At 35.7% G+C, this 15896-nt stretch overlaps 1 protein-coding gene across 1 annotated transcript in view; it reads left to right on the top strand.

Annotated features, from left to right (window-relative positions):
• The window catches only part of LOC149806895 (regulating synaptic membrane exocytosis protein 2-like), a 228986-nt gene that overhangs the window by 206989 nt on the left and 6101 nt on the right, over nucleotides 1-15896 (top strand). The window contains exons 17-19 of the mRNA XM_089959250.1: nucleotides 4364-4471; nucleotides 5434-5527; nucleotides 13966-14060. Coding sequence (XP_089815376.1) covers nucleotides 4364-4471; nucleotides 5434-5527; nucleotides 13966-14060 — 297 coding nt within the window. The remainder of the gene's footprint in view (nucleotides 1-4363; nucleotides 4472-5433; nucleotides 5528-13965; nucleotides 14061-15896) is intronic.

The following is a 15896-nucleotide window of genomic DNA, read 5'->3' as shown; positions in this document are numbered from 1 at the left end:
TTTAACATTGGAAAAAACATCATATTTTTTGGTTTTGTTTTCATTGAAATACGCCCACATTCTACTTTGGAGTGTTCTGTTAAAGCTTTTCATTAAAAATTGCCACATATTTGAGTAAGTTGAAACGTACCAGGTGTTTTCCTTGACGAAGAAATCCGTACCTCTTTTACTGCAATCTTCCTTTTGTCAAACTATATTTCCAGGTTTCCTATCTTTGAAAATGTATGTAAAAGCCTTTTGCATGTTATCTCCCTATTATGTGTTTTCTCTCTTTGCCCATTTGTGTTTGGAAAAGATACAACTGTGAAGATGTACTTGTACACATCGTTACACGTTTCATAAGCTTGTATGTCAACAACTTCTGCTTGCCAGTGATCATCCTCGTAAGTAACACAGAAGCTTCTTTTGAAGAAGTTGCTCTCACGTACTTGTTCAATGTATAGATAAATAGTTTAGTTAACCATTCTTTTAATCAAGCATATTTTGATATTTTTGTGCCCCGTTTAATTTGTTTCTACACTTGACTCATGTTTGTGTAAACAAAATTGTACTTCCAGGAGCGTAAGTATGTCTTATTTATTGTTCTTTGTCAGTCATTTAAAACAGTTTAAAGATATCAAAATATGCTTGACAGATCAACAATCAACAAGTAAATATAGCATTCATGTACAGCTGCATTTTTATTTTCAACAATTTGCAACATTAAAAAAAATTCTTGCAAAAGTTAAAATGATTTCAGATAGATGCAAAATTGTTTCATTCCATGTGTTCATTAGAAACCATATAATTCCTATACTGAGTCAAAATGTGCTGCTTTAAATCTAAGTTTGCTTTCCACAAACTCTATCTCTGTTGTACTTAATCGTTGTATACAGACCTCCTGCAGCTGAGGACCTCTCCAAGTTGTGTCGTAGATTTTGCTGAAAACAAACGTGCGTCCTTATCAACATAAAATACGTTATTAACTTTCTCTTCATACTGCATATTTTTGATCATTATTCTCTGAAACCTAATACTACTTGTCTCATTGTTCCATCCTTGAAACCAGTCTGTAAATCAGCAGCTTCCGAGAAGCAGAGCAGTACATCCTTTCATGTTTGAGATGAACAGTTCAACATTGTGACATCTTGGAAATTTGTTTTTTATCACACCACACTTGAATTTCATCCGAACTTGTACAGAAGTGCATATTATTTTTTTAATACTGATATCATTGCTTTAATGTTAAATTCACTCATCTTTTTATTCGCGTATCTGAAAACTGTTGATCAAAATGCAGCTCTACGTAGTCATTTATCTTGTGCAATGCATTGTAAATTTTGTGTTGCGATTCTGAAATACCACAATGTTAGCATTTTATCAATTCCATGCAATGGAGTAACTAGGTTCAAATATCACGTTAGTATGATGGTAGAAGAGGCCGCAATTGCAGCTCTGATATCCAGTAGTTAAGGAAGTGGTCTTGTGACGCAGTGGTGTTTTTTGTTTTATGCAGTAGTAAGGTAGGTGACCATATGATAACATGCGGGGGCGGGGAGGCATGCTTCAGTGATATGCTTTGTAGTTTTTTTTTCTTCTTATCGTGTATTACCTACTTTCGACTCAAAATATCGAAGATTAAGGTCACAGGGAATGTCTACAAGAAAACTGTTTCGACCAAACAACTTGACTTGTGAAGCAGACACCCTGACAAAATTTTGCAAATAGTTTGTATTTGAGATTTAAAAAGACATCTATTAATTTAGGGATCAAACGTCATGCTTACTGTGACTCTTTGAAGACAAATGCTTTTCGTTCGATACCTTGTCCTATTTTTCACTTATTTGTACACAGCGGTTGGGATGGATTGCATTTGAAACAAAGAAGAGAAGTCTTTATCCTGGGAACAAAAGGTCAAAATACATGGCTATAGGGAACGAAAGAAACCCAATTTCCATAAAACTACTTACGCTATGTACCAAATACCTTAATTAGACTTTGTAAATGGTTTGCATTCGAGACAAGGAAGACAATGATTGGGGGGGGGGGGGCTAAAAGACCAGTGGTCCAGGTCAGAGTAACCCCAAGAGCGAAAACAGTTTCCGCAAAATAACTCACTACAAGCAATGATGTGATTTTGTGGGCGGCTTATATACCTTTAAGACAAGAAAGGCATCTGTCGATTTTTGGGTCAATAGGTCAAAGGTCAAGGTTACCGAGACTGAAAGTAAAAAGGTATTTTATGCAAAAAATAGTTCTGTTTATTTGTTTATTTTATACTAAATAATTTTTCATGGTTTAAATTTTAACACAAATGGAAGATAACTTTTGTCTTCGGATTCTAAAAGTCATATCTTTAACCGTTGGAAATGGGTTTTAGCTAAAGGACATATACTTTAACAATTTACCACATGGTGGGCGTATAAAGCACAGCGTTTTCTACGGTACTCATATCATTTATTTTGTTTTCAAAGATTGCAAATACTTCATCTTTTGCCATTTTTACCTGATATATTGTGGAGGATATATAGTGTTACACTTGTACGTTGGTCCATCCGTCGTAAAGTTTCATAAAATCCATTGCCGGAAAGCAAAGTATAATATGAAGCTTAATATCGAGTAGCCATAGGTCAAGTTTGAAGCATGAATTTCATATCCTCTACATAACACTTTAAGAACTCCATGTACTAAAGACATGTTTTGGATTGGTATCGATGCATATTCGACACATGTCAAGTTAATCTGACTGAACTACGGCGCCTTTTTAAACTATGCAAGTTTGCCCTTGCACTAGGAGCACACATTTCTTCAGCTATCCTAGAATGCAGCTTGTCACCAGAATATACATCTAGTTTACTTTATCCTATTTCAAAAGAAACAAAATTTCTTGGAAACATAAAAAACATGTTTTCATTCCACAAATTGTTTTTTCTGTCCACAAAATTGAAATGTCTTAACCTCAATCGCCCGATTTTTACAATCAATCCTGTCCTAAAATGTCACATCTATAAGAAATAATCTGTCTTTAACTGCCACATATTAAAGTCTCTTACACTAAAGAATGAGAAGAAATAAACATTTGTCAGGCACCCACCCATCATCAGAGATCATTTATTACTCCTTAGACTTATTGTAATTAGGTTTTATGCCTCCGTATGACATTCATCTACCCATCAACTCATCCATACATCCATCCATCTTTTTCATGCCATGGTTTGCTATAAAGTCGTTTACACCTTGTCTATCTCGTAGGATGACGTATATGTATAAAGAAACGCGTGTATGCAAAGAAAAACTGAAACCAAGTAACCACGAAGAAATCCGACCTTTTGTCCACATTTAACGCAGCAAACTTTCTTCTTGAAAAAAGTTCAAATTTCTTTCGTAAATGTGTATACCCCTACCCTACACCTTTTGTATTATGGCTTGCTATGATCCTTCTGACCTGTGGGTAGGCATCATTGTTGGCATCAGGATGACAGATTTAACTTCTAGAAAACAGACTTCAACGTAATGTGGTACACGTGTTCCCCATTGCCCAAGAGGAATCCTGTTGATTTTGGAGTCGGTAATTCCAACGTTAAGATCCTTATTGATAAAAATTGATTTTGACTTTACATTGACTTTCGACTATGCATTTAATTTTCGGATGACAACTCAGAATTGAAGAAAAAAAGAAACACATGCAAACAATTAAGTAAATTCATGAGATTATTTTTATTCTTTATCACCTTTTAATTCCAGAGGTCAGTAGCACTAAGAACAAGGTAAAGGTTGGTGTCACTAGAAATAGATTTGGTTCTAGAAATTAACTTTAGCACCCCATAAACGAACTGTACGAAACTACGTACATTTTTTTCAGTTCTGCTTCAAAAAATAAAAATAAACCTTATTGACTTTTTAGAGGATGTAGGGTACATTCGAGGAGTAAGTTTTTCTTAACATTTGGCACCTGCATTTCATTCAGGACCAGATCGTAAGTTCGCTTCAAAAAATTTGGTAGTAAATACATTATAATTATTTGATATAGGAAAGAGCCCTTTAGATTTGGCAGCCAGTAGCTTGATGGTCATTGTCAATGTTATTAAGTATAGATTTTGTCTTACGTTTTTAATTCTGGACGAAAACTGAACCTCTTTACAACCAGTCTCAAAGAAACATACGTTTTCCTTTGCCCTGAAAATAACAGCTCACTTATTGTTAATATCGTTACGTAAATTGGTTTACCTCTGTAAACAGATGCATGTATAAGTAACCAAAAAGATAAAGAAAAGAACAATGCTGGAATTTTTAAAAAATTCAATGAAAATAATACTTTTCACCTGAACGAACATTATTAGACATTCCTATTATTAGAGCCATTATTATTATTATTATTATACAGGTATCTCATATCCCAGTATCACTAGATGCAGTAGTTACCATGACGTTTTTGATACCAAAACACTAGATGTGATAATTCAACGGCCAAGGAAATCATTTGAAAGTGCGGGTAGGTAAAGCAATCATTTGAAAGTTCAAGGTAGATAAAAAGGATTGACCTTTCCCCCAAAATGTAATACTTTAATCACAAAGAAATACATAAAATAGACTTTGAGCTAAAAGAAAATAAAAATCAATTTTAACTTGTTGCATTTGATTTGTAAAAGGGGACAGAGTCTTGATAAAAGCAGTAAGTTATTTATTTTATATTTTGATAGAAATATTGGTGATAAGACAAAAGCATGAGCACCCTCTCTGTAGCACATGGCACTAGAAAAAGTAATTTACAAGTTGTTCATTACAGTGAAGTAATGTTCAAGTCATTTCACCAATCAATCAATATGTAGTCCATATCGCAGACAAATTTTGTGAAATATTTAAGCAGAAATATGCAGATAGTTTTAGGAAAGACCAGTGTTATTAAAAAGAATCACGGTGCTAATGGAAGGAAAAAGCAGTACTGTTGCCAGATGGATCTCGTAATACTCCAGGTAACTCAGCGTCTCGTTATTTTAAGATGTTTATACAAATATATCTAGTGCTTGTTATTATTTAAAGACATATCAACTATTACGTTACAGTGGACTCGGAGTTCAATCTAAATTGAAACAAAAATCCACTTTTAGTTCATGTGTTCAAAACATGCTTTCTCTATACTTGTTTGCTATGTCTACTGTGTACCGGTAGTCTACTTTGGGGGTTTGCGTAATTGCTGCTCTTACGAGTTTTGCCTGCACTCGTGGTATAGACTAGTATTCTTATGGCTTTCTTCACATCAAGTAATTTTACCAGATGGTTGATTAAATGCAATATTCATTTTCTATTATTAGATATGACAGCTTATTTTGTTAAAATGAGCGCGTGTGCATAGAGGTCAAATCGAGAGAAAAAATGTTATTCACTTACACAAATCGAGAGTAATACAGCTCTTGCTTTCCGATAAGTAAATAAAATCCCTGAATTTAATTTTAGTTGGAAACTACGACCTATTGGCACCTCCACATCCTCTCAGTAGATCGAACAGTACTTCAGAGTTCTTTTTCGAGATGGACCAAGAGTCTGACAAGTAAGTATGCCACAACCTCCGTTTTAACACAAAACGTAATATCACTGCCATGTACGTGTTAATGTGTGGTATCTGGAAAGTCTTCACAATTTACCACTTAAAATTACCACCCCACCCCACCCCACCCCACCCCAAAAAAGAACAGAGAATGTTACGCCTATTTGTTTAACTAGTTCTTCTTTTGCAAGAAAATAAAATTGCAGCAATAGACCAACTTTTGAGTATAATGAAATAATTATATAAAACTTATACAAAGACGTTGAAGTAGTGAATATTTATGAAATTTCACACATTATGTAAGGAAACAGTCACACAGGTGTCACAATTGGCTTTTATCAGACCGTGAAACAATCCTGTCATTTACATTCAGTAATAACTCACATCTACTTGGGCACTGGGTTGGCTGATTGTCGATTACAAAATCTGTTATACTATTATACGAGAGTTGCCATCAACCGAGTACGGTCAAGAGGTTATTTAACACCAAGTCCGCCTGCCTGGCCATAGTTGCCATTTCAAAATCTAAACAGATCACCATCCATTTCTATCTGTCCTCTTGATAGCCTAGCCACGACACATAATTTTGTTTCATGGCTTAACGTATAAAAAAAATGTTCGACTTGAAACTTCATTGTCCTTAATCAGATTTTCATAATTTCTTGTCTCAAACTCACGATTACAGATGCCTCTCATTAATTCTGTTATGCTAATATTGATAAACCCTGCAAGGGACCGTACAGAATTAGTTGGAGAGGGATAATGGATGTTACAATAACAACTGTATTTTCTTAGGATAATGTATTTGAGTCTGAATCAATCAGTCAACTTTACATGCCTGATCAATTATAGAACATTAAAACTGTAAATGCCTCGTATATATATACAAATATATCTCTACCTACTACAGTGTCTGACACACATGTAATTTACATACATACATACATACATACATACATACATACATACATCAGATTAAAATGTACGTAAGATATAGATGTATATTTGGGATATAGGAAGGTGGTGGGGGTATCCAACATAGGTCTATCAGTTTCTTTGAGATTTGGCAAAAGAATGTTGGTGCTTAATGTGCTTGGGAATGATATTCCACAATACTGCTTCAGAATAATTTAAATGATGTTTAGTACAGAGTAGTTTTTAATTTAGGCAAATGAAGATTAGAGTGCAAAATAGACCGGATTGTTTGAATGGTTATTAGAGGCTGATGCTTGTGAATCGTTGATATACATGCATTGAGGAGCCATGTTATGAAAAGATTTATCTGTCAAAATAGCTTTAATATATTTTACTCTGTACTTGAAAGGTAAATTAAGTTTTAAATGTAAGGATAGAGTCTTTTCTTGTTATGATTCTAGCGGCTTGTTTTTTTTTATAGTTTAATTACCTGATAATTATCAGTAGCATTGCAATTCCCCAATATGGTGCAACCATAATCGATTTAAGGAATTGCAATGCTACTGAAGTTTCCATCTTTAACTGCAGTCACCTTTATTCTTGAAAAAAAAATATCCTTTTTCATGTCAGCCATTAAACGTTTTCTTAAATTTCTGTGTATTTTGTAACTTCGTTTGTCACGTTGTTTGTGACAGAAATCACGCAGTTTTGTGGCTTCCCATATTGCAGAGCTAAACTTTAGGTTGCATAATTATCTTGACCCTATTGTATTTAATTAGAGACGGTTAACTTTGAACTGTAAGAAAAAGTGCAGTCTACGTTGTACATCATGGAATGGATTTATAAAAATAGGTAGACAATTACTTTAACCATACTTCAAGTTGGTCAAAATGGCGAAACATTATATTGCAAATGCCAACTGACATATATATAGACAATTACTTTAACCATACTTCAAGTTGGTCAAAATGGCGAAACATTATATTGCAAATGCCAACTGACATATATATAGACAATTACTTTAACCATACTTCAAGCTGGTCAAAATGGCGAAACATTACATTGCAAATGCCAACTGACATATATACAGACAATTACTTTGACCATACTTCAAGTTGGTCAAAAAGGCAAAATATATATATTTAACATAACAAGTTCAAAATTCGAATAATGCCATTCGACAAATCCATCACTTTTCTTTTGTTATTTTTGGAAAGGTTAGTTTAATGTTGATATATCTAACACCTCTCAAACATATTCTATCAGTTTTGACTTTACTTCACGAGAAATAGTAGCACCAAATCTTTATGAACTTTTTTTTTAAAACAGAGAAGTGTAGAATGCGTAAATCACGTCTAGATTTTTTTAAACCTTTATATATAAGATAACTCAATGTTTTTTCTGTATTTTAATCCCTCTTGTGTGTTATCTGAAAGTCCATCTGACTATTTTATTGACATCACATTGCACTCATGCATGAAAATGGTTGTGGCTATGTACCCCAAATATTATTGACAATGTTAGCCAATGGATACGTGCAGTCATCTCCACAATAGTAACTAATCAAATGAAAAAATCCCCAAACTCCATTTACCATCACGGTCTATCAGCTGTTGTTTATTCAAATGCAAATGTACCCTCTTACTAATCCTATCACAGACATGTAAATAATTAAGCTAAAAAGTGCCAATGGTTGTTATACTGTTGTGAAAACTCATCTCTCAGTATTGCAAGATTCACTCTGAGGCAAAACACAAAAGGAGCGTTACCCCTATCCATTGCATCACAAAGGTACAGTCAGCAACCACATTCTAGATGTAGAGCTGATAAGCATATCAAGGTTCTCCCGAGAAGCTAGCCACCTTCGCACCTCGAGATGGCCCACGACGACACCCGGACCTTTGAAAACAAAAAGACCAAGCCGGACTTCGTGAGAAAAGCCTACCTAGACTCCTGTGCTTTCAAAAGTATCAAAGTTTTACCCCATTGGATGAAATGGTAGAAGAATCAATGAATGAGTTCGTAGACGTGCTGGTGAATGAGATGCTGGTTCCACAAAATGAGGCCTACAAGATAGAACCCGAGATTATTCTTAAGGAAAAAGACTAAAAAATTTTGATGCAGCCTTTTTATAGAAGAGGAGTGGTCTTAGAAAAAAGGGACACAGAGCGCTTTCTTTGGCAAGTGCTATTCCTGTTGATTTAGCGTGCAGGTAGGTAAGGTAAGTCAGCTCTGTAGCAGCTCAGCACCTCTATCAGTGCCACTTCGTCGTGAGATGAAGCTCAGACTCTGACAAGCTTTATTGGGCGATGTAGCAGGAGATCATCCTGATGGCCTCAAGGCCTAGACTGAGCACTGCTATAGCAATGTAAAGAAGTAGGTCAAAAAGCTAGCAGACGAAGTACCAATTATAATCCCGAAGCTGTCAGTCTGTTCAATGGCTATCCAAAAGGGGGCCAAAGTCATTGGCAGCAACGTGACGCTGGCTTATGGACACATCATGTCAAATCTGCACAGCCCTCATAAATTATCCCAGTCTGCCACCTTAGCAGCTCTCTTGGGGTTTCTACCTTGTTGAGGTCGAGAAAAAAGGTCATATCTAATGTTCCCCAGTCGGCTTCACCTCGTCATGTGAACAACATCTCATTCCGCACAACACCTGTGCATTTCTAAACCATTTTTGGCTAGCTTGTTCCATAGCACAGTATTTTCCACATCGTTTCAAAAGGTTCTGGCCTAATCTATGATATTGACCTCCTGGCCCACGACAAAACATACGTGACCACCCTTATGTATGGTTTGGCCAGCCACCAACAAAGACCTGATGATAGCCTACATGAATATTCTGTGGCAGCCGTGCACCGTGCTGCCTCCTGATTTCACTCTTGTCATAGGTGTGGAACGTGTTCTTGGAGGGTTACATGACAGTCTCTTGCCTGATTCTCAACAGTATGTGTGTCTCTCTCTTAGGCTAAATTATGTTAGCTGTCTGCTCAGATATGTATGCACAAATCTTTTAACCCAAGAGGCCAGCTAGTTCAAGCCAGCTTCTACGTCTACTGCACATTGACAAGGGTGCCCCTCTTCCGGTGAACACATTGGATCAAAAGTTTCTTGGATTGTCCCTAACCCAAAGTATCCCCTTTCATGGGTAACAGAAATGGCTGCATATGGACAATGATAGGGATTGCTCGGAGTCCCAAAACTCGTAGAAGCAGACACTCCAGTTGAGTTGACGGAAGATGAAATGAACTGTTATACTACATCACTGTTTATTAAGTGGAGTGAGATGGTGCACATCCTGAAAAACAATAATTGATGCTGATCCACCAAATCCATGTTAGAGTCCTTTTCTCATCCTTGAAACTTATCCTGCAGCCTGAAAAGAACAAAACTCACAACAAGATGGGATCATGTTGGTAATTTCACCACGAAATTCCTTGGGCAGCCTCATAAACCAGAAAGGCCTTGAGTCCGTGATGCAACACATACCACGTGGTCGGGGCCATAAGGGTGTTGAGGATGATGCAACATTTAAGCTTCACGACACCATCCTCTTCTATTAAATTTATTTTCATAGAGTGTGCCAGCTTCAGTGATATTGCAAGTGTATGGAAAAGCACAGAGTAACCCAGATGATACCCACAAATTGCATGAATATCAACCTTATTAAGCCGAGTTGCTCACCAACACTTTCCGCGGGTCCTTAATCTGCAAGACCTCATGCGCTTCACCGAAGATGACTGTCCTCGATGATGAGATCAAGACCTGCCAGGCCTTGATGGAGCCTTCATGCTAGCCATTTATTATGGTCTTAGAACCATGCAGTGGAATGAGTAGTTCCTATTACCTACACCGTCGACACAACACAGACTAATTAGGCAGTTGCACGGTAAGCTGCACATATGCATTTGTCACCCATAAACGAAAGATTAACTCAAACGCTGAATACATGGTGCAGGAGGTCCTGGACACCCGGAAAAGACTAAAGCATGAATTATTGCTCTCCTTACCATCATTGCCACAGTTGTCATCGTGACAGAGGACCCTGAGTCACCCCCTTGAATAACTTCTTGTCAACTGTGCATAGCCAATGGCCAGACCAGTAACCACAGCACCTTGGTAGGCTATATTGACAACTGGCTTGGTGTCATATTTTAACTTGTTACAACACCTTGGTAGGCTATATTGTTGTTGTTGTTGTTCTAGGGTTTAACGCCATTTTTCAGCACAAGATAGGCTATACATGGCAGCCAGTATAACTGGTGGAGGAAGAACCCTGGAAAACCCAGGGAAGAACCACTGACTCACGAGAAGCTACTGGCAGAAGCTACTGGCAGGCTTTCCCACATACCCACGCTAGCTGAGCCTTGGACTCGAACCCACACAGACAGAGGTGAGATGGCAGTGATCCGGAACGGTGAGCGCTTTAGACCACTCAGCCACTTGGGGCCCCGGTAGGGTATATTGACAATTGGCTTGGTGTCATATTTCAACTTGTTACAACACAGTTTACTACTGCATTCCATATCGGTCTTGACCAATGATTAATTCGGTCAGATGAATTTCATGTAGGAAGGTCTTTGGATTTTTTTTATTTCATTGCACAAACTACAGCCCCTTCGACAATGGGATATCCAAGTCAGCTGCTCTGGTCGTTGATATGATACTTGGCCACGCACTGCACTAGTGCAGTTACAGGCAGTTTGATGAGGAAATGTTCTTAAATGATTTAGTTTGCAAACCCTTCCAATCAGTCTGCACTATAGCTCATGTCAACACTGCCTTGGACAAATGGTATCAGATGTTCAATGCAGCCTTAGACAAGCATGCCCCAATTAAAACAAAAAGGATTAAACACCAAATTACACCCAAGTGGATTACCCCTGAGATCAATGAGGCTAGGCACCTAAGAGATAATTTCCACAAGAAAAAAGACATGAAAAGCTATAGAAAGTGGAGAAATAAAACTAAGTACCTGATAGATAAGGCAAAAAAGAACTACTATAAACAGGCTTAATTAATGAAAGTAAGAGTACATTGTGGAAGCATCTGAAAGAGCTGAAACAACCCAAGAACAGTTGTCTTCCCCCTAGACTTAAGCAAAATGATGATATAGTAACATCTGTACAAGACATTGTGGAAATGTTCAACAATTTCTTCATAAGCATCTCCAGTACGAGTATTCAGAACCAGACTAACATCCCAATTGAACTTGATGCTCTTCTGTTATTTATAAGAGCTAAAATTCCTGATTATAATTATTTTTCAATAGCTAATGTTAGTGAAGCTGATGTTTTTGATATGCTAATTAAGGTTAATATTAATAAATCCTCTGGATTGGATGGTATTGGTCCACAAATTCTTAAAATTGCTGCACCAGTAATAACAAAGTCACTAACACATATCATAAATTTAAGTATAATGAGTGGTAATTTTCCAGAAACACTGAAATGTGCAAAGGTTACACCTATCTTTAAGAAAGGAGAAAAGGAGAATCCAGGAAATTACAGACCAATATCAAATCTACCTGTATTGTCAAAACTATTTGAAAAGCATGTAGCCATTCAGATCTATACATTTCTCGAAATGTACTCTCTATTTCATAAAGCGCAATCAGGATTTAGAAAGTACCACTCGTGCCAAACAGAACTTACCAAATTAATTGATCTTTGGCTGAAGGAAATGGATAATGGACATATGACTGGGATTGTTTTCCGTGACTTCAAGAAAGCCTTTGATCTTGTTGATCATGAAATTCTCCTGCAAAAGTTGAACTGTTACAGGTTTGACAATCCTTCTTTAAACTGGTTTAGATCATAATTAAACCAAAGGTCTCAACAAGTAAGCATTGGCAATATTAGCTCTCAGACTCACACTATTTATTCAGGAGTCCCTCAAGGCTCAGTTTTGGACCCTCTCCTCTTCCTTATCTATATCAATGATCTACCATTAAATAATGAATCCACAAACAAAGATTTGTTTGCAGATGATGCAACCTTGTATACATCTAGTTCTGATTGTTATCTAAATGAGATTAAACTCAGACCTTATTAGAGTCCAAAACTGGGCACAACAAAATAGGATGGTAATTAATGAAGGTAAAACAAAATGTATGATTTTGGGGACATCACAAAAGCTACACAAGTAAGGGAACCCAAAACTATCTCTTGCAATAAATAATCATCCATTAGAAAATGTCAAACATGAAAGGCTTGTAGGTGTGTCTGTAGATAATAATTTATTATGGAATGACCATATTGATAAGCTTTGTAAAACACTGTCATCCAAAATTGCCGTTCTCAGCAGAATCAAGAAATATTTACCTTTGGAAACTCGCGATCTATACTACAAGTCATATATTCTTCCAACAATGGATTATTGTTCTAATGTATGGGGAAACTGTGCTAAATCTGAGCTTGACAGGATTTATAAACTTCAGAAACGAGCAGCACATGTAATTTTAGATGCATCTGTTGATCATCCCTCAAAAGCATTATTTACAGAACTCAAATGGTTCACAATATATGACAGGATAGATTTTCACAAGGCAGTTCTTTTATATAAAGGTCTACATTGGAACTGCACCAGAGTATCTTCAAGACTTATTCAGGCCTTTTTCAACACAATACCAGTTGAGATCAATATCACATGGAAACCTTCTAATACCAAAACCAAGAACAGAGGAATTTAAAAAGAGTTTTCAATACTCTGGTACAGTTCTGTGGAATAAGCTTCCACTACATGTAAAATCTGCTGAAAATATTAGAGTATTTAAGAAAAGATATCATGAGCATGTATGTATTTCTAATAGATAATGGAATTTAGTATTTTAATACTAAACATGTTAAAATAAACACTAATTATTGCTATCTTCATATAATGTGCATTGTTATACTCTCCTTAAGAGGGCCTCAAGGGAGAATAGTCCTTGACTAATGAGTCACCCTCTATAAATAAAGCATTATTATTATTATTATTATTATTATTGAATGTTCCTTTAATAAAATGGTCAAATTTTCGAAACATAGGCATGGCTTTTCACAGAAAAATGCTAAGATAATAGGTGACTTGGTTAATATCTGTATTTGCTTTGGGCATTTATGAAGGCTAAGTGAATGTGGACATTTGTACTACAGTGAAGTATGATAAACAGAAGGAATGAAAGAGAACTTTAGGTTAGGGGCCCTTAGATTACTACATTGTATGTTTTCAAATCTTGCACCCTTTGTGCATTTTTACTTACTGGTGACTTTTTATTTGGTTTCAGTCCAGAATATTGTCTTAAAAGCTTATGATTCAAAGATGTGAATGAAAGGATGTATTTTTCCATGATGAAATTAGTAGTAGTAGTAGTAGTAGTAGTAGTGATGGTACAAAAAATGTTGGCGTTTTTTTTGTCTCAATAGAGTTGAAAGACAATTATGGAAAAGATTATACTGTTATGAGTGACCTTTAATAATTTCTACTAGAGGGAAATTATGCCTGATGAACATTTTCCAAATGTCTTGTTTCATTTTTTCCAGTGCTCAATGTCCAAATCCAGACCATCCAATTCCTGAAGGAAGTGATATCACATCTTTGCTAGGACCAGGACAATTGCCACCAAAACCATCTCATGGTATTCCTTATTTCTGTCCTATATATTGATGTCATGTTTTGTCCACAGGACAAAGCTCTATGGAATAAACAAATCATACATTATAGTGGCAAGAAACTGATATGGATATGCCTTGGACCTATTAAAGATGTCAATTACATTGCAACAAAGATTGCATCTTATCTGCTGTTATGATCTGAAATCAATTTGCAAAGGAATAGATACAATGGGCTAGAAAATTCTACCTTTGGGGTCAGAATCTTGAAACAGCAGCTTGGAAAAGTCTTGTTCCTTCATGCAAAGTCTGATCTAGGATAAATTTCCCTACCCCACACTAATTCACATTACTGATATTTTCATTCTATGTCCCATTAATGATTTAGAATGGATGTTGATATTCTCATTCCCATGTCACCTGCTACATTACTGGACTATGGATAAAAGAGCTCTTGAATTCTGTGACTATAAGCATAAACAAATTTATACTTAAAATATATAATGGAAATATCATTGATGGCAAAATATATTCTTGCTTTAAAATCATAAAAAGGTAATAATAATATTTTTAAAAAGTATTTAATCATGCCAATTATTCATGGTAACATGTACACCATTGACACACAGATTATAAGAGGATGTTTATATATTTTTTGACTTACAAATAAGAAAAAGAGGATAAAGTGTTATCCTGTTTGAAAATTATTTTTTTCCTGCATATTGTATAATTCAGTGTATCCTTAGGAATGGTTACCTTTACCTCAATGTTGAGACAACATTCATTTTATAATGGTAGACAGTGCTAATGCTTCTTTTTTCTCTTTTTATACAAGTTTTCTAATTCTTGGCTGTGTAGTTACAAATGTAGTTTTCATCTTGTCATTCGTGGCTGTGTATTTATGAATGTAGTTTTCACCTTGACATTCATGGCTGTGTATTTATGAATGTAGTTTTCATCTTGATATTCATGGCTGTATATTTATGAATGTAGTTTTCATCTTGTCATTCATGGCTGTGTATTTATGAATGTAGTTTTCACCTTGACATTCATGGCTGTGTATTTATGAATGTAGTTTTCACCTTGACATTCATGGCTGTGTATTTATGAATGTAGTTTTCACCTTGACATTCATGGCTGTGTATTTATGAATGTAGTTTTCATCTTGACATTCATGGCTCTGTATTTTTGAATGTAGTTTTCTTCTTGATATTCATGGCTGTATATTTATGAATGTAGTTTTCATCTTGACATTCATGGCTGTGTATTTATGAATGTAGTTTTCATCTTGTCATCCATGATTCTGTAGTTATGAATGTAGTTTTCATCTTGTCATCCATGATTCTGTAGTTATGAATGTAGTTTGCATCTTGTCATCCATGATTGTGTAGTTATGAATGTAGTTTTGATCTTGACGATCATGGCTGTGTAGTTATGAATGTAGTTTTCATCTTGTCATCCATGATTCTGTAGTTATGAATGTAGTTTGCATCTTGTCATCCATGATTGTGTAGTTATGAATGTAGTTTTGATCTTGACGATCATGGCTGTGTATTTATGAATGTAGTTTTCATCTTGACATTCATGGCTCTGTATTTATGAATTTAGTTTTCTTCTTGATATTCATGGCTGTGTATTTATGAATGTAGTTTTCATCTTGACATTCATGGCTGTGTATTTATGAATGTAGTTTTCATCTTGTCATCCATGATTCTGTAGTTGTGAATGTAGTTTTCATCTTGTCATCCATGATTCTGTAGTTATGAATGTAGTTTGCATCTTGTCATCCATGATTATGTAGTTATGAATGTAGTTTTGATCTTGACGATCATGGCTGTGTATTTATGAATGTAGTTTTCATC

The sequence above is a fragment of the Sinohyriopsis cumingii genome, chromosome 1 (genome assembly GCF_028554795.1).
Source record: "Sinohyriopsis cumingii isolate HCF-2022 chromosome 1, ASM2855479v2, whole genome shotgun sequence".
NCBI lineage: Eukaryota > Metazoa > Mollusca > Bivalvia > Unionida > Unionidae > Sinohyriopsis > Sinohyriopsis cumingii.
The sequence above is the reverse complement of the archived record's forward strand: the minus strand, read 5'-3'. Positions and strand labels throughout refer to the sequence as shown.